At 37.1% G+C, this 17,301-nt stretch overlaps 2 protein-coding genes across 6 annotated transcripts in view; one reads left to right on the forward strand and one right to left on the reverse strand.

Moving 5' to 3' along the window:
- Positions 1-17,301, reverse strand: part of CaMKI (Calcium/calmodulin-dependent protein kinase I) — a 919,698-nt gene that overhangs the window by 235,794 nt on the left and 666,603 nt on the right. The gene's annotated exons all lie outside the window — the stretch shown is intronic.
- Positions 1-17,301, forward strand: part of LOC128684401 (G patch domain-containing protein 1) — a 90,689-nt gene that overhangs the window by 8,658 nt on the left and 64,730 nt on the right. The window contains exons 3-6 of one of the 2 annotated variants that reach the window (XM_070089380.1): positions 8,013-8,163; positions 9,354-9,502; positions 10,003-10,151; positions 11,027-11,247. In XM_070089380.1, the coding sequence (XP_069945481.1) occupies positions 8,013-8,163; positions 9,354-9,502; positions 10,003-10,151; positions 11,027-11,247 (670 nt within the window). Of the gene's footprint in view, positions 1-8,012; positions 8,164-9,353; positions 9,507-10,002; positions 10,152-11,026; positions 11,248-17,301 lie in introns of both variants that reach the window. The other variant, XM_070089376.1, reaches the window with a different exon arrangement.

A 17,301-nucleotide genomic window follows, 5' to 3' on the forward strand; every position in this document is an offset into this window, starting at 1 on the left:
AGTCGCCATGCGCTCAGCTCACTCAGATAAGCTGTGAACGGTAAATTTGGGCCTACATCCTGCAGCACACAGTGCATAATGAGAAAAAACTGCAACTGTGTTGTGTAAAACAGTGACTTTGCGGTGTATTTTTGTATGGTTTTTTATGGTTTTATTCTCTTTTTTTTTTGGTCTCATTTAATAGAATGGAAGATATTGTCATGTAGGGGGGTAATGATTAGGGGAATATGGGGGTAAGCGGGGGGAGTCAGTAGGTAGGGGACAGGCGAGGTGGTAGGAGTGAGGTATGCGGAGGTAGGTAATGTGAGGTCACTGGTGACTACAACTTCACCTCTCATTACTCTACCCACCACTCCACACTACTCACCCTCTCACTACTTTAACAAAACATAAATAAATGGAGAAAATAATGGGGACAGTGAATATTATTATTCTACTCAAACACAGTTTATTATTAAGTCCTTGTACAATAGTATATTTGGGAACAGGAGAACATCATTGTGGTTTAGATAAATGGGATGGTATGTATAAGCAGTGAGACAGGGAACACAATCAACTTGACGAGAATGAATATAACTTACAATATAGTACAGAGGACAGTTCACTACAGGAACTAAGCCACAGGTCCCAAGACCTACACAGCACGAGTACTGCACCAAGCCAGTACTCTGCCCAATACCTCCAAGTCTCCTCCAGAGACTTCAGCAGCCTTCTCCCGAGCCCTGCACCCCAGCAGCAGCTCCGCTTGAAGTCTCTGCTCAGGAGCTCTGCACCCCAGCAGCAGCTCTGCTCGAATCTCCCTACTCAGCTCTTCCTTGGGCTTTTATGGTGGTCCAAGCACCCTCCACAACCACGTGTACGGCCTGACGCCTAGGTCTGACGCCGTCAAGAACAAAAGACCTCAGACGTGGGCGTGGCTACAGACGTTTGCCAAGGCAAGGTGTGACCATATAATTGGTTAAATTAGGTCTCCCCAGAGACCTCACAAGCCCAGCTGGACTACATCACAATATGTTACAGAAATAGATGTGATTTTGATTGGTTTCACGACAGAAAGTACAGTGGACCCTCGACCAACGGCTTTAATCCGTTCCAGAGAGCTAGCCTTTAGTCGAATTAGCCGTTAGTCAAATTAGTTTTCCCCATAAGAAATAATGAAAATCCAATTAATCTGTTCCAGACAGCCAAAAGTATTAAAAAATATAATTTTTTCTACATGAAATATACATTTCCTTACACAGAAAACAATGAGACATGCCCAATGCATACATAGATAAATACTAAAATGACACTTACCTTTATTTGTTTACTATAATTTTTACCAATGAATATATCATTGCTTAGTTAATCTTAAGTTAATTTTAAGCCTGCCCATAATGCTCTGCATACAAGGGGCTTTTGGCATGTTACACTTAACCACTTTATTTCTTTGTACTTCTATGTATCATGTCCAAATTAATAATAAATAAATTGAAGAGTATTGTTGAGTGATGAGACTGTTTTTCTTGAACACTCTGGGATTTTCGGAGAGACACATGAGTAAAGGCTTCACTTTGCAATCCCCGCTAGCATTACAATAAAACATGAGAGTTAGCCTGTCTTTCATAGGCTTGTGTCCTGGGAGTGCCTTTTCCTCCTGAGTATTGAGTAATGTAGGTCCTGTTTGGCATTTTCTTCCGGAACAGGCCTGTTTCATCACAATTAAACACTTGTTGGGGTTGGTATTTTTCAGCTTTACCATGCCTTATCACACTGTGTATGTCACTACGATTCTTAAATCTCTCAAACCAACCTTTGCTGGCCTGAAATTCACCAGTATGAGCACTAGTTCCAGGCATTTTTTCCTGTTCACCTGGGTGTTAGTTGACTGGTGTGGGTCGCATCCTGGGGGGACAAGATTAAGGAGCCTAATGGAAATAAGTTAGACAATCCTCGATGACACACTGACTTTCTTGGGTTATTCTGGGTGGCTAACCCTCGGGGGTTAATTGTTTCTCGTTATTCTCGATCAGCCACACCAACAACAGTCTCTCCACATCTTCAAGTAGTACAGCTGACTGTGGTGCAGCAGCAGCTGACAGTGGTGCAGCAACAGCTGATGGTAGTGCAGCAGCAGCAGCAGCTGACCATGGTACGATAGTATTTCAATAGTATTTCTTGCCCTTTTTACCACAGGGTTAGCACTAGATGCTTTCTTGGGGCCCATGGTGGCTTATTTAGCAGTTACAAGCACTACAAACACTGGAATAATACAAAATATATCGCAGGTACACGTGGAATCGACTGCAACGGCTTGTAAACATTGGCACACTGAATCTTGGAGTGGCTGGGCCCACTCAGGCCGCACTCTGGCCGCATGGACACGTTTGGAACAAAAGCCGTTAGATGAGTTTTTCGCCGTTGGTAGAGCCAATATTTTTACACCAAAGAGCGTGTTAGACGAATTTGGCATTAGTCGATGCTGCCATTGATTGGGGGTCCACTGTACCTTGAAATTGAGCTCAAACTAGCGGAAATGTTCGATTTTCGCTGATGTTGATTCAAGAGTAAACAAATGATGTCACCATCCAATACGTGTCCAACTGGCCAGTCTAATACACAGTCATGAATAGCCTGACATTATTTATACAATTATTACAATAATGCAGTAGTCTACATAACAGTAAATCTTCTGTTTTTTGTGTGAAAAAAAATCAAAATGGAAAGCAAGCGTAATATAAGAGAGGCCTGGAGATATGACTAATGTACAGAGAAAATGTTATTTTAGTGCCAGGAATGTTTGCATTGTTTATTCTGGACCCTATTTTGAAATTGGCATCTCTTGAAATTTGTGTGAAATTGGCCAAATTACCAATTTCTGACCACTTTATTGGGTAGTTGAAATAGGTAAATAGACAGTTTCTTATACTCAGTCGACAGAATAGAAGGAATATACTAGCGAAATAGCTATGAGTTTGGTAGACTGGAACAATGGAATAGGCCAAAAATAGGGTGTAAATTGGGTGAAATCGCCGATGCATAAATATTGCTGTTGGATTAAGTGTATATTCTAACCTAACCACTCTGTAATCCGGCAAAATCACTAATCCGGCACCCTATGGGTTCCGATGGTGCTGTATTAGTGATGGTGATACTGTATCTTGATACTGGTGAGGGGCTCTTGATCCATGGAATTAACCCTTTCAGGGTCCAAGGCCCAAATCTGGAGTCACGCACCAGTGTCCAAGAATTTAAAAAAAAAAAATTTGTTATTTTTTCTTATGAAATCGTAGAGAATCTTTTTGTGAAGGTAATAAAACAAAAAGTACGAAATTTGGTGGAAAATTGACGAAATTATGCTCTCGCGAATTTTGATGTCTCAGCGATATTTACAAATCGGCGATTTTGCCGACTTTGACTCCCATTTTAGGCCAATTACATTATTCCAATCAACCAAATTCTTAGCTATTTCACTAGTATTACTTCTATTCTATCGATTGAGCACAAGAAATCGCCAAGTCAACTGTTTCAACTTCAAAATAAAGTGATCGGAAATTGTTAATTTGGCCAATTTAACACAAAGTTCAAAATATTCCAATTTCAAAATAGGGTCCAGAATGAACAATGTAGGCATTCCTGGCACTAAACTAACATTTCCTCTGTTCATTAGTTATGTTTTGAGGCTTTACAAATAAATTCCATTTTGATTTTTTATTCACATAATGAATTTTTATTCACACCAAAAAATAGAAGATTTACTGTTATGCAATATTGTAATAATTGTATAAATATCATCACCATATTTGTGAATGTATATTAGACCCACCAGCTGACGTGTATTAGATGTGTGAGGCCGTTTGTTTATTCTTGAATATCAGCAAAAATTTAACATTTCTGCTACTTTGAGCTCAGTTTCAAGCCATTTCCAGTGCTAAAACCAATCAAAATCATCTCTATTTCTGTAATATGTCTTCCATTCTATCAAATGAGACCAAGAAATCGCAAATACAACTATAAAAAACATACGAAAAAACACTGCAAAGTTGCTGTTTTAATCGAAAAATCATGATTTCATTTTTTTCTCTCATTATACACAGTGTGCTGCAGGATCTGTTTTATGTGGTGCACACATACCACATAGATGTATTCTCTCATATCTAGGCCCAAATGTACCACTCACAGTTTATCAGAGTGAGCTGAGCTCATGGCATAGATCTACGGTTTGGACCCTGAACGTAAAGTCGTAGATCTACGGGACGGACCCTGAAAGGGTTAAACCTGTCTTCTTAACAATACTTAGATAACCAGTTCAGTGACTACTTTGCTCTCCAAGAAGATAAAACTGAGCAAGATAAACTATCAGATGGAGTAATAGTTAACAGTCCACTTTTTCCCAGTGATATGAACCAAACGAACAGTAAAGAAATTACTATCCAGATCATAAAGGACCAAACAAAAGTTACAGTACCAGAGTCAGAAATAAAGGAAGCCAGGTTACTAGGATCCCATGATAGAAAAAGTGTTATGCTTAGATTCCACTCACATGACAGGAAAAAAGACTTAATAATTGCATCTATTAAAGTAAAGAAAGAGGTATACATAAACGAGTGTCTTACCAAAAAACGTCAGAACCTCCTGTATAGAGTCAGAAAACTTAAGCGGGAGAATAATGACACAATACACCAATGCTTCACACGGGATGGGAAAATTCTAGTTAGGAAAACAAATGTAAGTCAGCTGTACACAATCACAAACGAGAATGATCTATCACGATTTCTCAGGGATACTAATCTTACAGAGAATAACTAAACAAGGTCCAATCTAAAAGCCTACGTAGTGTAGTGTATGTTTTGCTCCATTATTGTTCAAATTTCATAGTACAATCTCTTAGTAATTTAAAAAATTCAACTACCTCATTTTGTGATTTTACTAGTAAGCATAAGTCACCTTATGTAATTTTCTTATTTACTATTGTTTGCTTAAATATTAGCTGAATTGATACTTTCTCTGTCCATATTACTATCTCATATTTTTTTAAATACTATTAATTGATATTACTTACTAAAATTAATAATTAATTACCATTTTTACTATCAGTACAATTTACTCTTAACATTTTTGACATCATTTAATTACCATTACTTGTCTAATTACCATAACCTGTTTTAATACCACATTTACTATCATAGAGTACTCTTAACCCTTTGAGGGTCGACAGGCCCTCTCCGAAACTCGTTCTCAGGGTCGGCCAAATTTAAAAAAAAAAAAAAATTATTTTCTCTTATGAAAAGATAGAGAATCTTTTCCCGATCATAACGACACCAAAAGTTTGAAATTTGATAGAAAACTTACGGAATTATGCTCTCGCAAAGTTAGCGGTCTCGGCGATGTTTACGGATCGGCGATTTTGCCCGCTTTGAGCCCCATTTTCGGCCAATTTCACTGTACTAGTCGACAAAAAACATGAATATTTCGCTAGAACTCCATTTTTTCTATCGAATGGGTGCAAGAAACCACCCATTTATAAATTCAACTATCCAGTACAGTGGTCAGAATTTAGCAATTTTGCCAATTTCACACAAATTTCAAAAGATGCCAATTTCGGAATAGGGTCCAGAATAAACAAGAAAGACATTCCTGGCACTAAAATGACATTTCCTCTAGTCATTAGTCACGTCTCAAGGCCCCTCTTATATTCTTTTGCTTTCCACTTTGAATTTTTATTCTCACAAAAAATATAAGATTTACTGTTATGCAGACTACTGCATTAGTGTAAAAAATGGTATAAATATTATTGGTGCACTTGTGAAAGAATATCAGACTCACCAGTTGATGTGTATTGCACGCTTGGCACGATTTGTTTACTTTTGAAGTTTGGTAAAAATCGAACATTTCTGCTACTTTGAGCTCAATTTCAAGGCACCTTTCATTGTAAAACCAGTCAAAATCATCTCAATTTCAGTAATATGTCTTCCATTCTATAAAATGAGACCAAGAAAACTAGAATACAACAATAAATACTATACGAAAATACACTGCAAAGTCGCTGATTTATTAAAAAAAAATGGAAAAAGTTTTTTTTTTCTCATTATGCACCGTTTGCTGCAGGATTTTTTTTAGACTGTGCACACTGACCACATAGACCCATTCTTTCATATGAAGGCCTACCAGCTTTCTCCCACTAGATTTGAGGTCGCTAGAATTTATGAGTACTAGTACGTCAAAAACCCCTACGCGTAAGACGTACTAGTACGACGAAAACCCTCAAAGGGTTAAATACCTTGTACTGCCAAATAACCTCAAGTATAACTACCAGTCCAATATTGAATCCAAATAACTGTTCTTAAAATTTAATACTTGAAATAAACATTACTTTTTCACTTTTTTTTTGCTAATTAATCTTTTTTGTAATCATTATTACTTACTAAAATTTTATTAAACACTATATTTACTACCAGTCAATTTTACTTTTGTACATTAATCATTATTTTATACTTTTCATAAAATTTTGTTGCCAAATTTTCAAGTTTGTATATTCAACTCCAACCTTTATATTATCCTTTGTACCTGTGCACCTGTGTACCTGTCTACCATCTTACTATCATATTATAACCAAGTCATTGCCATTGTTATATTTTACTTATTATTCTTTTGGTACTTTAATTTGTGAATTTTATTTTGTCAATTTAAATCTAGTTATACTCTTGATCTTGTTAACAACCTATATCAGACCCTAGTGCAATTGCAAGTACCATTTTAATTGGAAATAAATGGTATAAAATACCGACTCAATATAAATATAAACACATATACAGTGTAATGTGATCCTTTATTGACAACGTTTCACCCACACAGTGGGCTTTTTCAAGTCACAAACAGATCTACCTGGGGTGGAAGGTACGTGAGTATTTATAGTCAGGTTCAGAATGCTGAGGTCAGGTGGGGAATGCTGCATCTGATGATGTACTGAGTGGGGTTATAGAGTCTAAAATCTTGGGTAGCTTGGAAGGGAGATTGGATAAGTTTGTGAGCAGACCTTCTGCAGTGTTCTTCCATTCCTATGCTCTTATGTGGGATAGCGATGAAGAAGTTTCTTCGCAAGTGGTTCAGCTATGTTATAGAAGCCACTATTCTGGTTGAAGTTGTCGGATATAGAAATAAGCGATGATTCCAGGATTCTTCGGTATTGAGTGTTGTCTTCTGTGGCGATAAGTCTTGAGTTTCTGTAGTTTATCAAGTGGTTGTGTGAATTACGGTGTTGTACACAGGCATTCTTTGTATCGTCAGACCTGCTTGCGTATTGGTGTTCTGAAATACGTGTTTGGAGGACCTTAAATTCCAATATTAACCTTGACCTAAAATGCTTTCTTGATAGTTGTGACAGGATCCACAGGCATAACACCAGACACAAACATCTCTATGACATTCCCCGTGTTCGACCAAACCTTTACAAAAATTCAATGTATTTCAAAGGACCTAAAATTTGGAACACCCTACCTGAAAACTCTAGAACTGCAGACACATTCATCACTTTCAAAACTACAGTTCGAAAACATCGTATCTCCCTGATCCACCCCGACAACTAACTACATGATAACCACCTGGTGGTTCACAATTACACTCACTCACCCACTGACTATAAACCCAGAAATATTAATCTTAATCTTAAAATAATAAATCCTAACTAGTCAAAAGTTTGTATATGATACTCCAATATAGACACTTTGTATTGTGCCAAAACAAAAGCATTCACATTGCTAAACTCACAAATTATGATGTAGTCACTTAGCCTTAATATCATAATCTGTAAGGATTTAATGTTAAGAATTAATTTAAGTCTGCTCGAAATGCCTAGCCATGTTAGGTGTCCTAGTGGCCCCCTCTGTAATTAGTATTTTATAACATGTAAACTACACAATACCCAAAACCTGTAAACCCCACATTGTAACCCTTATAGAGAATAAACTTGAATTGAATACTGCATGTAAATACAGAGCAGACACTTAATGACTGCAGTTTATTGTTCATTTTAGGTTTCATGGAGCCTTCACTGGTGGGTTTTCAGCTGGCTATTTCAACTCAGTGGGGACAAAAGAGGGATGGACACCCTCTTCATTTGTGTCCACTTCCAGCCAGCGAGCAAAAAGTGTACAATCCCAGCCTCAAGATTTTATGGATGAGGAGGTATATTAACTTTTTGTTACTCAATGTTAAAAATTCACTTAATTTATTGATTTTGTGTTGATTTAACCCTTAAACTGTCCAAATGTAGATCTACATTTTTTCAACATTTGAAAGTATGTAAAAAAGTAGATCTTTTTTTTTTTTTTACATTTGAAAACGTGTAAAAAAACTTTGATCTACGTTTTTTTTTTGTTATATTTGAAAATATGTAAAAAAACGTAGATCTACTTTTGGAGCACTACGCATGTGAACATAGATCTGCTTGGACAGTTTAAGAGTTAAATACCTTATATAATATAATTTTATGTTGGTGAATTTCCTCTGCCTTCTTTGCTCCACTTTGATTATCCAGTCTCTTCTTCCTCTAGCTCTTCCTAATATCTCTACATTTGAACACCTAGTTCTTGGCTTTTCTACTTCTTACTTCAGTTTTCAGAGTTCTGTTAAGGGTTCATTCTTCTTTGATTGGAGGTGGTGATTTTCTGTGGTCAGGTTCCACTAACCACTAATAGGCACAGAGACATTGTGGTAAACCTATTACAACAGTAACTAGGCTCTACCATTACTATTCACCCAGTAAGTTATTTATTTACCTTTTCCTGTGCACTTGTGCTACTTTGCTGTCTGCATCATCAACTTTATAGGCTCAAGCACCAGTTGGGTGATTGATTCTTGTCTGTATAGACCTTAAAAGTACTTGGAGAGTATTACTCTCATGTGTGGACTTTTTAGTTACTTTTCCCAACTGAAAGATATTGATAAATAACATCTGTGGTGGGACTTAGGGAAACCAATTAGTTGGACTTGAGTTCTGAACATGGAAAGTAAAGTGCCGACACTCTGATGGAGGAGGGTACAAGGTTTTCCTCAGGGCTCACAATTCAAAATCCTCTATTATTACATCCAGACTGTTGAGATATTTAGCAGTTTAGTCAGCTTTTTCTGCCTGAGTGTCTTGTTCCCAGTGCTTATATCATGTAGTATTGTATAGTTCCATTATGATGCACATGAATTAATACCAAGAATTTTCTAAGGTATAATGAGTATGTTATTATATAATTTGTTAACATACAGGACAATTTATTCATCAGAATTCAGTTTAAATCTTACGTGTATTATGACATGTGGATGTAAAGACTGCATATCCCAGTTATAATTATTTTAATAAAACAACAGTATTGTGATTACAGGATTTGGAAGCACATGGCATATTGCCTCAAGGAATCCAGGCCTCTGCCAATTTTGATGACAGTGAACAGAAGAAGAGAAAAAGAGTTTTGGATCCAAGTGGACCCATTCCAGGAACACCAGTGCTTGAAGATATTCTGAAGCCCAGCAGGCAAGTACTGTATTACTGTATTAACTTGTACAGGAACAGATGATCTAAAGTTAGCATATGTGATCATCAGGATTTAGGAAATTAAGCTTAATTCCAGAGAAGATTTTTCAGCACTTCTTTTATTCTGACCATGACAATGCCTTTTAGTGTAGCATTAACATGGGGCTACTGGGAAATTTGGAAACAGCTGCAAAAGTTGGCAGAGAAATTTTGGACTGTTGTATTAACTCTTTCACTGTCTCTCACATAGATCTACTTTACTGATGTCAGAGTTGCTTACATAGATCTGCATCTGAGAAGGGGTCTGTGTGGTGAGCATGCACTATATAAAAAAACAAAAAATTCTGCCCCCACACAGTAGATGATGGGAAAAGCCAATGTCTGTCTTGTTTCTAGTTTAAAATACGTATAGTGTGTACCGTTTTCTATTAAATATTAACACGGTATCTTTCTTATAGTATTTCTTGTATATGGCTTAAAATTTTAATGGTTTTATTTAGGGAGACTATGGGAATGAAACTTTTGCGTCGCTTGGGATGGAAACCCGGGCAGGGAGTTGGACCTAGGATTAATCGACTCCAGAAGTTGTCAGCACGTAAAGAGAGAGAGAGAATATATGGTTGCCTGCGACCTGAACATGCAATGAAAGGTAAAAATTATTAATTAATAACTAGAAACAGTTATATATTGGGCAACGTTTCTTATGTAGGATGCTGTAATTTAATCAGGACTGTAACACGGTATGCAGGTACATTCAGACTCCCAGTTTTCTGGGGTTCCTACTTCAGTGAATTTGATTAATTAATTTTTTACTGATGCAAATAACTGAATTTAAATTCAGTTCTTTGCAGGTTGTTTTCCAGTGCCTATTATTGAGGGTTTGACATTTGACTCCTGAATTGATTTTGGCATTCAATCTCTAAATTGAAAAAATAGCCACAGGATTTTGTTCAAAATATTTTCACTAGTTTGTCCATGCTCACCTCTCTTCCCTTCGTGATCTTTCTTGTGAATGTCAGCATGAAGCAGATTAGTGACATTAAAGGTGTATAGTCTCTTATACACACAATTTATTATGCAGACCTAATTTTTTATTATTCATGGATTTTAGTTTCATTGGATCTCTATGAACATAACTTTTCAGGAATTTGAGGGTCAAACTGTATGTATGTTATTTTATTGTATAAATGGTCGTATAAAGACAAAGAACAACTTTTTATTAATTCCAACTAGTGTGTGAAATTGTTTACAGTAAACCTTCAGTTTATGGGCTTCAGAAATACATGACAGGAACTGCTGGATTGGATGATTTAGAAACAACATTTGTTTACAGAATTGTTCATTATTTATACAGTCATGACAAAAACAGTCTCATCTCTTCCCACCACACTTATCACTACTGGTCACTCACTCCTCTTTATCAGTCTGTTACATTGATAATTTACCTTGTAAAGAAACAGTTCTTTGTTACCACCATCTTCTTTTAATTAATATTACAGTGTATATATTGTCCATTGTTTGTAGATTCTGAGAGTGAGAATGAGGAAGAGGAGGACCTGCAGGACATGACTTATGCTCCTGATGATGTTGACACTCTCCACCTGACAACACCCAAGACAGATCACTTTGGACTGGGCTATAAACCTTTGGAGCGTTCTTCTCTGCTTGGTGCACACATCAACCTTTTTGAACCATCTCCTTTAGTTATGACTGAGAAGAAGAAAAAAATTCTAATAAAGGGGCAGGTAAGTTATCATGACATAAATTACAGAAATGTTTAATTGAATTTTAGTACATCATTTAGTTATAGGGTATAGATTATTTTATTACAGATTATTTTATTACAGCATATTATTGTATAGTACAGTAGTTCACCAAAACAATCTAGTATTTTCCCATAACATATGGGTATTGGATGCAGTAATTCAGTTCATTATCATTTAAGCGCTAAGCGTGTGTGGATCATGCAACGCAAGAAGTGAGGGAGGCTCAATCCTCCATCTGCTGAACATGAGACAGATGCACTTCCTATTTGTGCTCACCTATATGTCACAGTAATTCATTTGCTGTGGTTTAGTTGGTAACAGCCTCAGCTGGCACAGTGAAGGATCATCAGGGCTTCAACCATCTTCCCATGTTAACTGTTACCATTATGTTGTTATGACTGAAGTTAGACTGGCCATAGTGACCACCACTACCTTCCCATGTTAACTGTTACCACTATGTTATGACTAGAGCTATATGTAAGGTGACTGTCACCTTCCCATGTTAACTGTTACTACTCTGGCTGTTTTGACTGGAACTAAATGGCAAAATGAACCCAGAAAATAACAAAAAAGAAAATAGGGAATAACAATGGAAAACAGAGGGTGGAGGGGGTTAAATTGAGCAAAAGTGATGAGGAAAACTTTTTTATTGTAGTAAATAATGGTATTGTATTAATAAAGAGCTGTCATTTCTAGCAGTTAATAATCAAACCCAGCATAAAAATAGTTTTTCCTGCACCAAAATGTAGTGCAGGCATTATATTTCCAGGTAGGACACACTTTTAGGTAGCCACTTTTTAAGTGGTTCCTTTGAATGCCATTGTATTATTGCACAACTCTGCAGTGTGTCCATTAAAAAGCCTTTAACACTGTCATATGTCAAAAAAATGTAAAACTTTTCTATATTTCCCTGTAAAGCTTTGATGTGTATTATTCTGACCTATATTTGATGAGTATCATAGTAGTGGTAGTGTCTGTTGTGTAAGATAAAAGGTTCAATGTATGTTTTGATCACAAATGTTCTTTCATTGGAATCATGATTTTTTTTTTTATGATGGCCTTTTTTATTTTTTGGAACTGACTCACAATATTATTTGAGACTGGCCCATTCCTGGAGCTAATTATATTGCATGTGAGGCATACTGCTGACAAGTATGGGTTTGGACACAATATAAAGAAAAAGTTTTTGTTGGGGCTATGTTTCACTCGAGTTGAACTTATCAAATCATTACTTGATAAAGTTCTTTATATTGCATTGGAGTGTTGGAAAATAAATTTGAATAAACTTACTTTCACTGGTACGGAAGACAGTGACAGCAGCTGAAGAGGATCAGCAGACTGCAACACTCCAGCATCTGAGATCACACACTGGAGTAAGGAGCATCAGCAGACTGCAGCACTCCAACAGTAGAACTCACACATTGGAGTAAGGAGCATCAGCAGACTGCAACACTCCAGCAGCTGAGATCACACACTGAAGTGAAGAGGATCAGCAGACAACACACCAGCAGCAGAGCTCACATACCCGAGTGAGAAACATCAGCAGCTACTACCTCATAACCTTACTAGACTTCTCATATTTGCTGTCTTGTCTCCTCATTAGCAACTATATCTATATTTTAAATCATGTTTACAACTTCCTTTGATAAGTAAGTGGGAGAGACAGAGAGGTTACTAGTGAAAATTACTGGTGGTGGAGGCCAGATTGCTATGCTCAACTATATACACCCCCCCTGCCCACATAATATGGGAAGGGTATACCTCTCTCTCTCATACAGTGCTCTTAATTAAAGCATGCTGGATGGAAGGCAGCCAACATAATTAAATGCCCTAAGTAATACCCTACTGTAACACATTTGTTGAAAAGACAAGCTGACCTAGTAACTTGAAGTGGGATGTCTCAGGATTTCCATATGGCTACTGGCTGTATCATGAGTGCCTTCTGGGTTTATGTGATGAACAGTTTTTTGTCTATAGTCCAGCACTGTATTGTCTTGAGGACTAAGTGTGTTGGTCATTTTTGGCTATTGACGATTTAGTATAGGGAAGATTAAGTTTCTGAAACAAGAGACAGTTACAGAGATTATTGGATTACATCAAACAAAGGAAATAGTAGAAGCAGTGTACACCAAGGACCTGGTTGTGTTGGTTCCTTGAGTACAATGTTCATGACATAACCACACCAAAAGTATGTCCAGGGAATCCTAAAAAAAATATCTCCCCACTAATGCTAACTGTAATAACATGTAGAATTGGTCTTTTATCAGTGTGGTGTGGTGCAAGGTTGTTATGCAAAACAGTGCTCCTTGTGAAGAATGAGACACTAATGTAACATTTAGGAATCTTTATTGAGGAAACGTTTCGCCACACAGTGGCTTCATCAGTCCATTACAAAGAAGAATGGTGTAAGGAGAGGAGGAGTCTGAGGTAATCAGTCCCTCAGCCTGGAATTGATATGTTCAGTCCATCAGTCTTGAAGAAAGTACAGCATATGGTTGAAGAAGTGGCTTATATACTGTAGTCAGGCGAGTCAAAGCAGGAGGAGGCAGGATCACAGTGGAACCATCCACTAGTGTAAGTAGGTCTTTGTCCAAAGGTTGGACAAGTGTTGAAGAATTCCTTGTATCAAGATCCCATGATGTTACAGTGTCTGATAGGTGTGATAAATGGTTTAGAAAACCAACAGGTTGAAGAATGAGACACTGATGCAACATGTGGGAATCTTTATTAAGGAAACGTTGTGCCACACAGTGGTTTCATCAGTCAGCTAAGAACAGTGCCTTTTTTGTCTGAAAATCAATATTAACCACACGAAGCATTATTTATAAAGAAATGGCTCTAAAACACAAAATAAACCTAAAGCTGAACAAAATTATGTGGACATCAGTAATTAAGACTGTAAACAATTGCTAAAGAACTGGAACAGATTACATATACATAACATTTATTCTTAAAGTTTTAGGATTAATTTGCCTGAAATGTTTTCATAAAAGTGACTTTCTTTTGAACATGCAATTGTATCAGTTGTATCAAAACTGTAACTGACCCTTTGAGGGTCAAGACTCCTGCTCGCAAACTTGCTCCCAGGGTTGAAGAATTTAAAAAAAAAAATTACTTATCAAATGACAATCTTTTTCTGAAGGTAATGAAACCAAAAGCACAAAATTTGCTGGAAAATTTACGGAGTTACGATCTTGCGAACTTAGTGGTCTCGACGATATTTATGCATCAGTGATTTTGACCACTTTGAGCCCTATTTTGAGTCAGTTCCATTGCTCCAGTCAACCAAACTTATAGCTGTTTAGCTAGAACTCCTTTTATTCTATCGATTGAGTACAAGAAACTGCCCATTTACCTATTTCAACTACGCAATTTCACACAAAATTCAAGAAAGCCCAATTTCAAAATAGGGTCCAGAATAAATAATGTAGATATTTCTGGTGCTAAAATAACATTTTCTCTGTTCATTGGTCACATCTCCAGGCCCTTCTTGTATTACACTTTCTTTTCATTTTGAATTTTTATTCTCAAAAAAATAGAAGATTTACTGTTATTCAGACTACTGCATAATGGTAATAATTGTATAAATAAAGTCAGTGCAATCATAAGTGCATATTAGTCTGGCCAGTTGACGTGTATTGGATGCGTGACGTGATTTGTTTACTTTTGAATATTGGCAAAAATTGAACATTTCCACTACTTTGAGCTCAATGTCAAGCTACTTTTAGTCTGTAAACCATTCAAAATCATCTCTATTTCTGTAATATATCTTCCATTCAATCAAATGAGGTCAAGAAACCGAGAATACAACCATAAAATCCATACAAAAATACACTGCAAAGTCGCTGTTTTACACCAAAAACACATTCCCATTTTTTTCTCATTATGCACTACGTGCTGAAGGATTTCTTTTATACTGTGCACACTGACCATGGCAACCCATTCTCTCATATGTAGGCCTACCAGCTTTCTCCTGCAAGACTGGAAGCTGCTAGAATTTTGGCATAGTATTACGGGACCATCCCTGGCTTCAAAGCCATAATATTATGGAATTGACCCTGAAAGGGTTAACTATTACAACTTCTTTGTATGTTTCTAAAAAATAGAGCTTATATTGTAGTTTAATTTTTATTTTATTTACTTCATCTTTGATATCCTACATGCACTACTTAGTCTGAGTAAATACTTCATGTTAATCAAGGAAGCTACAATTTAGAGCAACTTGAAAGATTTAAAGAAAAAAAAAGCTGTGTCCCAGTATGTACCTTCAAAATCAATGTTGATAAACATGCAGAATTTGATATAAATTTGAATATATAATGACCTTTAACAGTATGAGTTGCATTATATGCCAAAAGATTATTCACTTGCTACCTCCCCATTGTAATGTAATTCACAATATTACATTTAAGGGATAGGAAAGCTGTGATTTTGTGTATAGGGCAAGGAGGGATAACATCTTGTAGGAATGAGGAAGAGCGAGTTGTGGGGAAAGTTCGTGAGGCAATGGGTTGAATGAAAGGGGGTAAGGCAGCCGGGATTGATGGGATAAAGATAGAAATGCTAAAAGCAGGTGGGGATGTAATTTTGGAGTGGTTGGTGCTTTTGTTTAATAAATGAATAGAAGAGGGTAAGATACCTTGGGATTGGCAGAGAGCACACATAGTTCCTTTGTATAAAGGTAAAGGGGACAAAAGAGAGTGCAAAAATTATAAGGGAATAAGTTTGTTGAGTTATAGGTAGTAGGTTGGTAGACAGCAACCGCCCAGGGAGGTACTACCGTCCTGCCAAGTGAGTGTAAAACTGAAGCCTGTAATTGTTTTACACAATGGTAGGATTGCTGGTGTCTTTTTTTTTCTGTCTCATACACATGCAAGATTTCAGGTACGTCTTGCTACTTCTACTTACACTTAGGTCACAATACACATAAATGTACAAGCATATATATACACACCCCTTTGGGTTTTCTTCTATTTTCTTTCTAGTTCTTGTTCTTGTTTATTTCCTCTTACCTCTTTGGGGAAGTGGGACAGAATTCTTCCTCCGTAAGCCATGCGTGTTGTAAGAGGCGACTAAAATGCCGGGAGCAAGGGGCTAGTAACCCCTTCTCCTGTACATATTACTAAATGTAAAAGGAGAAACTTGCGTTTTTTCTTTTGGGCCACCCCGCCTCGGTGGGATACAGCCAGTGTGTTGAAAGAAAAGAAAGAAGTTTGTTGAGCATACTTGGTAAAGTGTATGGTAGAGTTATTACTGAAAGAATTAACAGTAAGATGGAGAGTAGGATAGCAGATGAACAAGGAGGCTTTAGGAAGGGTAGAGGGAGGTGTAGACCAGGTGTAAGGGTAAGGAGGTTTTTGTGACATTTATGGATTTGGAAGAGGCATATGACAGGGTGGATAGGGGGGCAGTGTGGCAGATGTTGCAGATGTATGGAATAGGAGGTAGGTTATTGAAAGCAGTGAAAAGTTTTTACAAGGATAGTGAGGCTCAGGATAGAGTATGTAGAAGAGAGGGAGCTTGTTTCCCAGTAAAAGTAGGCCCTAGACAAGGATGTGTGATGTCACTGTGGTTGTTCAATATATTTATAGATGGGGTTGTAAAGAGAAGTGAATGCTCAGGTATTGGCAAGAGGTGTGGGGTTAAAAAATAAAGAATCTAACACAAAGTAGGAGGTGTCATGGTTGCTTTTTGCTGATGACACTGTGCTTTTGGGAGATTCTGAAGAGAAGTTGCAGAGATTGGTGGATAAGTTTGGTAGGGTATGTAAAAGAAGAAAATTAAAAGAGAATGTGGGAAAAGTAAGGTGATGAGGATAACAAAAAAATTAGGTAGCGAGAGATTGGAGGGAGAGAGTATGGAGGAGATGAATGTATTCAGATATTTAGGAGTGGACATGTTAGCAGATGGGTCTATGAAAGATGAGGTGAATCATAGAATTGACGAGGGGAAAAAGGTGAGTGGTGCACTGAGGAGTCTGTGGAGACAAAGAACTTTGTCTAAGGAAGCAATGAGGGGAATGTATGGGAGTAT

This window comes from Cherax quadricarinatus, chromosome 2 (genome assembly GCF_038502225.1).
Source record: "Cherax quadricarinatus isolate ZL_2023a chromosome 2, ASM3850222v1, whole genome shotgun sequence".
In the NCBI taxonomy this organism is placed as follows: Eukaryota; Metazoa; Arthropoda; class Malacostraca; order Decapoda; family Parastacidae; genus Cherax; species Cherax quadricarinatus.